An 11557-nucleotide genomic window follows, 5' to 3' on the forward strand; every position below is an offset into this window, starting at 1 on the left:
TTTGCTTTTTAAGTGGCATTTATACACCATGCACTTGAGGTTTATTATAAACAGGCCCCTTAATGAATACTGAATTTTTGTTTGAATTTATGAGCTATATTTTGATTTGACTGTTGTTACTCCCCAGGGTGTTCGTCTCTAGATCTACCCTGTGATTGACTGGTGGCCAGTCCAGTTAGGACATACAGTATGTCCTGAACAGGATGAGCTGTATTAAACAGAGGCCAAATTTATCTTGTTGTTTCATATATTTCTGGCCCCTAGCCACTGTGATGTAAGCCATTCTGACCCAGATTCTTGTCTCTGAAAATGTCATCAATGTTTTTACAACAATGTAGGTACTAAAACATGGCGGAAAAGAGTGGCAGAATGATAAGTGGAAAACAGAAACACACAGTAACATGAATGTGAATGTACTGTATGCGCCACACCGCTGACAGAATAATTTTTGTGATGAGCACAATGCATCAGTGTCAGTGTCTCGCTCAGCATTTACAGAAGACAGGAGACGTGTCACCATAACCAGCGGGGGTCCAAGATGCAGCCTGTCACCCTACTGCCCCCGTGGTTTCGGAAAGCTGCCCAGCTCCAATGCCTCGTGACAGATGGTGTGCTGCATTGTATGTTGTGATGGGCTGAATTCAGATCAAAATTGTATACGCTTGTGTAGTGGTGTAGGTTAACCCACCAAAGACTAAATTGCTGGTTGGCTTGAACGTGAGTGGGGATGGTAGTCTATCTCTGTTTGTCAGCCCTGATTGATTGGTGATCAGTGATCAGGGTTTACCATTCTTCTCGCCCAAAGTGAGCTAAATATGGCTGCAGCTTACCAGTTATGCATCCATCCAATTTCTTAAACGCTTACTCCTCACAAGGGTTGCGGGGGTGCTGGAGCCGGCTTCGGGTAGTAGGCGGGGTACACCCTGAACTGTTTGCAAGCCAATCGCAGTGTACACAGAGACAAACAACCATCCACAATCTCTAGCACACCTAGGGACAATTCAGAGCACCCAATTAACGTGCCCTGCATGTTTTTGGAATGTGGGAGGAGACCGGAGTACCCGGAGAAGATCCACGCAGGCACGGGGAAAACATGCAAACTCCACCCAGAAAGGCTGAAGCCTGGACTCGATTTTGCGTCCTCAGCACTGGGGGGCGGACGTGCTAACCAGTCAACAACCGTGCCACCCACTTACCAGTTACCCTAAACAAAATAAGTACAGGTAGTATAGAAATTGATCAACTTTACAACCCTGTGCTGGATTTGGTGGCATTTTGAATCTGGATTTATGAAGTCACGCTCAAATTTAACCATGTGTCCAGTTGGGATTTAGAATTAGTGGAGACCGGGGCTAGTTGTATCACTTTTTATACTTTTATATATTTCTTGGAATCAATACATTATTTAGGGCTGGGTATTGATTCAGATTTCCAGAATCTATTCGATTCAATTCACAAAGGCCCGATTCAATTCGATTCACGATTTAAATTCATTTGAGGAATTCATGCAGCACCTATTTCGAGTCAAAAGTACCAATGTTGCAAATAATAGAAACTTCTTGCTGTAATTTAATGCATTAGTAGAAATATGAATATTTACATTAAGAATTGAATCCATTGCAGTTCCATGAATAATCTATTTTATTTAACATGGCCTTATAAAAACAATAAATAATAATTTAAATCAATTACAACCACAGTACAGGCTGTGTAAATAAAGTGACAAAAAACACTGGCATTCACGACATTCACATTGTTGTGACAGTTTTTTTGCAAATGTTCCAGTCGTGGTTCAGGGGAGGGCATGGGTGGGGAGATGATCGATACTGGCTTCCTCCGTGTAAATGTGTTAGTTTTTAAGGGTTGATGACTACTTAACTCATTTGCTCCCAATAACGTGTAAATATTTTTTTTTTTATGTTTTAAGTGTCCCAAAGACGTATTTATACGTTTTTGTTTTTGGTGCTATCGCATACAGAAGGCTTTGATGCAGCCTCTCAACTGCAAAGAACGGTTGCAGAAATGGTAGTTATTACACAAATGGCCAGCAGGTGGCAGCAGAGCAAAGGAGATTAACCAGGGCCATGGAGGAAAAAAAGCTAAATTACTTACAATTTTAAATAGATTTGGGAAAACTGATGAAATATAGCTCTCTTCAAATGCTAATTGCTGCAAAAAGGAAACAGATAGAAAAATACTTTTTTTCCTGATGAAAGAAGAGACTTTAATCTTTCTTTTGATAGGTTCCATGCTTTTATAACAATAGAACACAATATTCTGTGGGCCTTGCAAAATCAGTCAAAATCCAGTAAAACAGCCGGGAGCGAACGGGATTGCTTCTGTGAAAATGGCTGGGAGTGAATACGCATTATAGTCATCACTCCATGACCCCACCGTATAGTTTCCTATTCATATACTATAAAAAGACAGATGTAGTTTCTTACTATGGAGTTGTCATTCCAGGCCTTGGCGTTGGTCATATCAAGGTTCTTCTCCTCACTCGGAACTGCCGAATAGTTGTCGCTCCTCCGCATATTGCAGAGCTCCTCAACTTTTGGGTTAACTGTCTTCGCTGGAGGAGAACCTTAGAAAGGTACAGAGATGGATTTATTTTTTGTTTGTTTTTTTTTGCCCCAAACAATAGTGAAACAAACCCATTCAGTTTTAAAATACATACAGAACCTTTTGAGATTGGTCACCACTGTCTCTTGAACCAATTACATTACATGTGACCGTCTTAGTAAAGGCAAGATCGTTTTTAAGCTGCAAGCATCCCTGAATTTATTAGGTGATGTCAATAACTGGCGGGCAGTGGTTAGGGTTATGGGGCAGAAATGTCCTTTGTCCTAATTTGGTCGATTTCACATTTTTTCCACAATTATATACGTACTCTCAGACACCCTTTTTTTTTCTTTTTTTTATACAAATTATTGACAAATCTTAAGGGCCCTATTTTCGTACCCAGTGCATGTTTTTTTTCATCGATGGGTCCAGTTAGAAAATGGGAGTTGTTGTGGTAGTGAACACGGCTGACTTGATTCCCAGCCAATGGAATCCTTTTAAATTCAGCACAGGAGAGGTGCGCGATATACATAGTAAAAGCATAGCAGACTCGCTGGAATCTGTGCCGGAGGTTGGTGCGCGCAAAGTATGTTTAAGAGGAGCTGCAATAAAATTTCCACTTGTAGATGATGTAACATTAGCTGCTGCAAATTGGGCAATAAAGATTGCCTTCCACACCAGATCGTGTCTGTGTGCACCCACACACACACACAACACAAACACATACATCGGGGCCACGGTCAGTGGGGTCCTTTCATAAAATATATTAATATTAATAATGCTAATAATAATAATAATAATGCATACAATTGATTTTGACAATGATTCAAAGGGTTTGCTGTATGCTGCCGTCATATTTATGAATGCTATACGATGACATCCACCACACATATCAGCAGAGCGCAGAATCTGCTTGCCTGCGCCTAGATCAAATCCACCAAAATCATGTTACACCACCTGCACCACAACTTAGATCTGGCTTCATCTAGCCGAAGTCTAGTCGACTTTCCGTCACCAAATTGTCAGGTGCGCGAGAGACATCTAATAGAAAACATTCTTGGTCTGGCGGAACGCCCAGGAAGACATAGTGCGGCCTGCCAAATTCCCAAACACTGTAAACTTGACTTGCCCCGGCACAAAAATGAAGATGTTCCAGTTTTTACGTCAAGCGCATGTGCCCCTGTCCACGAAAATTGGACCCTAGGTGTTGAAAATGGCTTGCTCTCTTTGATGAGGCAATGTTAATGCCGCAACAAACATGTTGTTTTTATTACCTAAAAAAAATGTGGTGGCTTTGGAGATACGAGGATTCCTCTCAACTGCAGCAATACATTCTGAGATGAAACTGACAGAGAGTGTGACAAATCACGATGAGTGTTTGCTGGATCACTCGGGAGTCCAGACCAGCAAGTCCGAACAAGACCAGCCCACCCCCGGCAATGCAAGGTAGCCTATAGTAAAAGCTTATAGTAAAAAAAATAAAATAAAATAAATTTAAAAAAAAGGCTGTAGATGTGATGGACTCATGATGTTTTTATTGGCAGTACAAGCCTGATAATCAAAATCAATAAAGGTCCACCAACCGTCCGCCTCAGAAAAGCAAGAGAGGGATTTTATTAGCTACTCAAAACATGTAATAATAACCTATTAGTCTCAAAATGACGGCCCTGGGAGATATAGTTTTAAAATTCTGCTAGTGTTAGTGGTTAAACGAAAGTTTATTTACAAAAACAAAGACAAGAACTCAGTGTACCTTTTTCTAAAAAAAAAAAGAAAAAAGAAGCTCCAGCCTGACTTATCACTTAAGACTCTCAATGTAAGCAATCTTGTTTGTCTAAGCAACAGGTTGAAGGACACATAGCGTTAGTTGTTGTCGGATCCTGTAACCTAGCATGGGAAGTTTTTTTGGCTTGAGAAGTTGACACTGTAGCCCTAGTTCCTCTTTTGGGTTTGAGTTGTTATGACCCAGATATTGTAGCTTTAGATTTTTGTTAACCTCTCCTTCTAACCTCTAACTTTTCTTGATTACCAGTTTGTTAATTTAGCTCAAAAACCACCACCGCTATTATCAGTTCATCTCATGCCATCATATACACCGAAACTCAGCTTGTGGAAGTTTAGATTCAACTTGTTCAAAAAAATGTTTGAACAAAATGGAAGTTTAGATTATCTTTTAAAATAATGCATGGCTTAATTTGTTGATGTGCTTAAACATTTTCGTTTGAATTTCATTTATGAACCACACTTCAACAATAGAAATGTGGATTTCAGATCTTCTCTTCTTTGTGTATTCAACTGATTAGTCATGCACTATAATTTTGTAATATCGGAGAATTCAAATTATTTATTTGGGGACCTTTAGCAGACATGAGATTAAAATAGATTAATTATATTAATTACTTAAAAATCCTGTAATTAATTAGATTACAATTTTTAATCGCCTGACAACACTAGTAAATAAAAAAAAGGTTTCATGCAATTGTATTTTGTCACTAAAATGCAAAGAGATTAAATTAAAATTAGATTACTAATTTTGTATTTGACGAAGAAATACAATTGCATAGAGCCAGTTGATATTCAAATATTAGTAAAGTCAATGTTTTAATGTCACTATTCATCTACAACTATCAGTGTCAATAATCTCTTTTTCATTGTTGTGTTTTTTAAACTGTGTTTGCAAAGCTGTACATTCTATGAAGAGAATTGTTGAACCAACTTAAATTTACAAATTGAATTGCTGACCAACTTAATAAAATTGAAGGCAAGTTGATAAAAAATAAAGATGCCTGTCCAAATTTTTGCACGAGTTATAGTTTCATTACTCTAGTTATTATTTTTGTGATCAAAAACACTGATTTGAATCTCAATTAGGCTGTTTTGGCAATAGTTTTCAAATAAATAAACTTAGTATTTATTTTAAGTGTGAAATTGAAAAAAAAAATAAAATACTACTGAACCGATGTAAGCCCCACTTATTTCTAATCAAACCATGCCCGCTTCCGGTTTAAGTGATGACCAGTGTTGTCACTAAGGCGTTACTAAATAACACGTTATTTTAATCTGATTACTTTCTTTCAATAACGAGCAATCTAATGCGTTCATATTTCCAAACCAGTAATCTGATTAAAGTTACTTTCCTAACTGGCTGTACGTTACTATTTTTTTTTATTACCTTGTAATGTATGTAGAATGCAGAGTTTTGTTGTCCATTTCAAAGATAATTTCAGGGAGAAAATGTTTCTCTTGCATTTGGGAGTGACGTCACATCACATGTCACGTGTGACGTGTGTCACTGGCCAAAACAATAGACACTTCCTATCTCATCACGACGTAAACAATCGAAGAAGCAGGAAGACCTCCACAAACGGGTGCATTTGCTCATTGGAAATACAGCCATTACTTCGCATTTTTGTCCAGTAAAGATTACAAAACCCTCTCAGTGCGTTGCAAACTTTGCGCCGACTAAAAACTCCACATCCAGTTTGAGGAAACACATCACAGCACAGTGCGACACTACTCGAGCAAAGTTGACGGGTAAGGAGAAAACAAGCAGTTCTACATTTCCTTCAGCCCAGCTGTAATCAGATTACTTTTAAGTAATCTGTGACAACACTAGTCACGACCACTTTCGCACACCCCCTCCGAATACAGATACAGATCATTTATATGATTGTACAGATATAGTGGTGTACTCGCTCATCCCTACTGATTGGGCACCGTACATGTATTTCAAAATGCTACATGAAACTCCAGAGGAAACAAACTTGTAAAGTGTCACCTGCTACATCTACATGCCATTTTGATGGCCCTCTCTGTGCTGAATTTAAAAGGAATGAGTGGAGCCGCTTCAATTGGCCATGAGTTGGCTATGTTCCATCCCACAACAGCGCAAACACCACCTTACCTTCTAACCTTCTGCCTGTGAGTGGGATGAGGGAAATACTACCAAAAAAAAAAGAAAATGTCACCTATGCACACAGTTAGACTCACTTTGTGAAAACTGAGATATACAGTAGGCGGTTTACTTGTTTTCATCTTCTCATATTTCACTGTTATGCTGATTATAACCAACTATAGGTGCTAGGGGCACGAGATTGAAGAATGTATGTCCTGTAACTTTTTGCTGATTAACCATGAGAAAATTGAAATGATGTTTAATAGGTCCTGCGAGACACAGGCACTTGTGGACACCATTCTGAATTTTAATTAAAGTACCATGAGTGTCTCAGCAAAATATCTTGGAATTATATTTGACTTAACTCTATCAAATGCACATTCAGGACATTACTAAAGTTTTTTAATTTCTTCATCATCGCTAAAATATAGCCAATTCTGTCCACTAGGGAAGCAGAGACCATAGTTCAGCAATGGCTTATGTCTCGCTTTGACTACTGTAACATGCTGCGTTTGATCATATTACTCCAATGCTGGCTAACTTTTTCTTTTCTTTTTTTTCTTATCTTAGCAACTTCGCATCTTGCCAACTTAGTGGTACTAAATGTGCCATCACGAAAACTACGTTTGCAACACACTGTATTTTTGGTGACTCCGAGAGCTAAAAAAAAACAAACAACAACAACAAGTCAGCAGGTTGTAGAGCATTTCCTATTGGTCTAATACTGTGTAATGCCGCACCCAGGGAATTAGAGTGGCTACCTCAGTAGAAATTTTTAAATATTGACTTAAGATTTTCCCTGAGGTGGACCATTTTCCAGAAAGATTGAGGATTCTGGCTCAACCGACTGGGCCAGGTTCTGAGGAAGAACCACTACCGGTGCTTGATCTCATTAAATGGATTCTCGTGCTGTTTTAGCACCATACATGTTATGTGACAAATACTCCCCACTTGGCATCTATTGCGCTCTAGTCCTCATAGAAGGGGATCCATCTACCTCTGGTCCTTACTCAAGGTTTATTTACCCCCAAATTTGGACTTTGTTTTTCCTTGCCCAGTTGTGGAGTTTAGATGTTGCTATTTGTCAGGCTGTGAAGCCCTTTGAGACTCTTGTGATTGAGTACTATACAACTAAGCTTCAAACTTCAAGCTTTCGTTTCTCCTTTGTAAATTAACTGGGTATTATTCAGAGGTGTCATAAGGGGAAGAGAAGTGAAAATTCTAAGGGCTCATGATTGACAAGAGTCCTATAAAATAATGTATTCAATTTGCATCGTTGAAGTGGTGAGGCCAAAGTGATATTTTATACAGGAAACCCAAATTCCTAGTAGTGCCCCTGGTATATGGAATAGACCTAACTGGCATCATGCTCACCAAAGTTGTTTTCATTTATCTACCTGTCTGCTTTTATTTTGACTTTTTTTATATGAAAAGGCAGAAAATGTAACACCTAAAATGTTTTCAGCTTCTGGATACAGAACCTGGGACAATGTACAAAATGAGGAAATGGCAATAACATAATGGGTCATTGTCATATCTTTATGTATTCAAATTGCCAACAAAGCATCCCCCTGTGATTGTTCCCCGCCAAATTTGCATATTATTTGTGTGTAAACCGGTTTTTTGTCATTGAATTTTGTCAGTTAAATACAAAGAATTTAAGCTAACATTGGATTAGTTTCACAATGTTGTTTGACAAAGAAATACATTAGCATGGAACCAGTTAACACACAAATATTAGTAAAGTCAACGTTTCAACGTCACTAATGGCATGTTTCATGAAATAACAAAATATTGAAATAACAAAGAGCACATAGATGCACATCTTGTAATGTGTGATTCTGTAATTTGTTACAAATTCCTGTTTTGTTGTTATCAATCATACAAGAAGAAATTAATTGATTTGCTCTCCAAATATTTGTTTTCACAGCCACAAACCTTGCATGGTTCAACCCCCCCCAAATTTAATAATTATAAAGTGCATCCCAATAAACATCATTAACCGATTTCATTGCAAATGTTTCAAATAAACTATTTTTATTTCATCATGAAATACTAACATACTACTATTTGTATTTTATTTTATTTTTAACTTTGAAATGGGTCAGTGTGACCCACACAGACCCTTATACTGAATTGTAGCTCATGATGAACCATTTTAATTCTGTTGATAGTTTCATTGCAAAATTAATTTTAAAATTAGAATTTTAATGTTCCAAAAACATTCAGATAAACCTTTAATATGTAATTGAAAATTGTCAAAGTTAAAGTGAACCATTTTAATTGAGAGGTTTGGTAGCAAAAAAAGTACTTACTTGTAATTATCAACGTTAAAATGAGTCAATTTGACACGGGCTACGTTTAATGTTCCAAAAGCATGTTGATAAACATTTAATATTTATTTAAAAATGTCAAAGTGGACAATTTAATTGTCTTCCGAATGAGATGTTTCATACAAAAAATAAAAATAAAATAAAAAATAATTATTATACTATGACCCAGAATGTTTAACATTACAAAACCCACACAATAAACATAGCTGTATCTTATTATTAACAGTTTTCATTGCATATACAGAGAAATTAAAAATTTCTTATCGACAGTTGATGTAAATGTTAGGTCAGTTTGACCCACTATGCTTAATGTTCCTTGCAAACATCTCAAAACGTTTTTTATTGTCTGTTGGTGCCAAAAAGGGTAAAAGCTAACATTTGTTCATTAACTTGAAAGTGGGTCATTTAGCATAACAGGAGGATTAAATAAATCCAAAGCAGGACGATGAAAACAAACTAGAACCCTTGCAAAGAGAAACAGATAGTCGAAAGTGTTGGTACAGTAGGCTTTAAACTGTTGCTGTAAATGCGCGCGCGGGGTTCCACTGTTCGAATCAATTAAATAAACGTTGACTCCCATGTTGGCTAGCTATTTTATCTCAATCGTTTCCATTGATATAAATACATGTATACTGTTTGTATGGCATGCGGGGCGCCGGTATGGAATTACAGTATGAATCGATGTTGATCAGGTCTCAATATAGAAGGAACTACATTAGTTTCTTCAAGCAAATCTCCCCCATGACACGCACATGCGCGCGCACACACACACACACATAACCGCACACGAGCGCACGCAAACACATTTAATATGGCAAAAACTGCGCTCTTACCAGCATCCTCTATTGTGTCTTGACGAATTAAACCCCCAACCGCTTGGCCCTCCATAACAGCAGCCTGTCAGCTTTACTGCAAAGACCCCAACCAGATCTATTCCACAACCGTAGTGTGTACAATCATGTGTGCCCGCAGGTTTATAACCGCCTGCGCTGTTGCTTAGACACGCATGACCGGCTGTTACCACTCACGATTTTGGATGGCAAAAAACAAGGCTGCCAAACGTCTCACGTTAAATTAAATAAATAAATAAAATAGTATTAATAATGACATAAGAAGATGTATAGCCATTTAAAGAATATCAGACAAAGAAAAAAGCTCTATATCCGCAAAATATGCTTAACACATTTGACGTGAAGCTTTGGCTTATATAAATATTTAAATAAATAAATAAATACATAAATAAATATGTTGCGGGGTTTTAATAAATGATTATTTTAAGTAGCGTGTCACGTTTGCTATAGACTTGTAATTGGCTCTTGTACATTTACCTAAACAAAAACTTAAAACTGGAAATAATTGAGCCCTCGAGAAAATAGGCTCTAACGCGGAATTGATTTGGCGTGTCACGATATTATTTGGTATTTGACGGAATGCTGCAGTGTTTGGGTGCTGAAGCGTCAAATAGTCCAGCCGGTACCGCCCACTTGCGAAAGGGAATAAAGGAGCCAAGAAAAAAACACCATCACAACAAGGCACACAAGCAAGTGCGGAGGTGTTTCAGACATCAAGATGTAGGGCTCTCACGTCGACTACACGTCCAGAAAAAAAGCATTTTAACGATCAGTGAGACTTGTGAGTGCACGACGTGGAGGGATATGAACCAATCGGTGGGCTGCTGCTAATTATGGTTATAAATAGAATCAATTTCGACACCTAGAATGTAACGATATGTTAGACGAAGGAACCGCCAGACACGTTGATCTCGCGGTGACATTCAGGTTCTCATTAGGCGATCATTAGATTTAGATTTTTTATATATATGTATAATAATTATATATATATAACAACAGAACATACAGCAAATTATAGATTCATTAGGCTGTGGTATTAGTTGTGATGAAAACCGAAATTTAGATTCCACAATGAACAATGAACAGAACGCGGACACTTTACCTTTTCACCACGTAAAAGAGAATCCGATTGTTTGGCAAATTTCACCGATTATTTGCAGTTATGGTCTGCGACACTTGCCTCTCACCTGAAAGAGACAGGGTGGAGGAGGAAGTGTTTCTCGTCTCCCCAGGTAAGTTTCTCCTCCCACACATGTAGCATACAACACTGTCTGGGAGTAGCCGATTGGCCACAAGCAAATCAAGGATAATTGCTCTAAAATAAAAGTACACTAAACCCCATTCAAAACTGCACATGGTACCTATATCAAATAAAGTAGGGTAGTGTTGGTTGTTTAGCAAAATGATTCACTTTTATACTCTAACAACATGGGTTTTCAACCTTACAGAAACTTCCTCAGTGAGAGATAAACATTCCTAAACAGACATGTTTGAACTTGTGTGTTATGTTATTTTCCATGAGACACCCCACCTACTCACTCAAAGTCAGAAATACACAACATAGCATCATGTCCAGAGGAGGACAATAACTTTGTTTTTAATAATTGCTGAAGCCTACTTGAATATATAGACACTTTATCTGAATGATCTTCACAATAATGTTAATAATGTACGTACAGTGACAGTATCATGTTTACTAAAGAGTATAAGTGAATCCTGGCAAAGTGAACCAACCTGATTGGCACCATCATCAACTGACTCAGAGCACAGCACCGATGTTCAGTGTGTGCGCCTCCTCGTGCAATGGCAAAAACAGGGAGTACTGTTTGCAAAATATTTCACTCTTGGGTGTCACTGTGGATGTTGGCCGATTCAAGGTTTCCCATTGCTGAAAGTAACGCCTGGCCTTGGTATGA

At 38.0% G+C, this 11557-nt stretch overlaps 1 protein-coding gene across 3 annotated transcripts in view; it reads right to left on the bottom strand.

Annotated features, from left to right (window-relative positions):
• The window catches only part of ano1a (anoctamin 1, calcium activated chloride channel a), a 41853-nt gene extending 30963 nt beyond the window's left edge, over positions 1-10890 (bottom strand). For 2 of the 3 annotated variants that reach the window (XM_077519318.1, XM_077519317.1), the window contains exons 1-2: positions 9624-9976; positions 2445-2584 (exon numbers count right to left, since the gene is read on the bottom strand). In XM_077519318.1, the coding sequence (XP_077375444.1) occupies positions 2445-2584; positions 9624-9678 (195 nt within the window). In that variant the 5' untranslated portion in view covers positions 9679-9976. Of the gene's footprint in view, positions 1-2444; positions 2585-9623; positions 9977-10743 lie in introns of those variants that run through there. The other variant, XM_077519319.1, reaches the window with a different exon arrangement.
• Between the last annotated feature and the right edge of the window lie 667 nt (positions 10891-11557).

This window comes from Festucalex cinctus, chromosome 4 (genome assembly GCF_051991245.1).
Source record: "Festucalex cinctus isolate MCC-2025b chromosome 4, RoL_Fcin_1.0, whole genome shotgun sequence".
In the NCBI taxonomy this organism is placed as follows: Eukaryota; Metazoa; Chordata; class Actinopteri; order Syngnathiformes; family Syngnathidae; genus Festucalex; species Festucalex cinctus.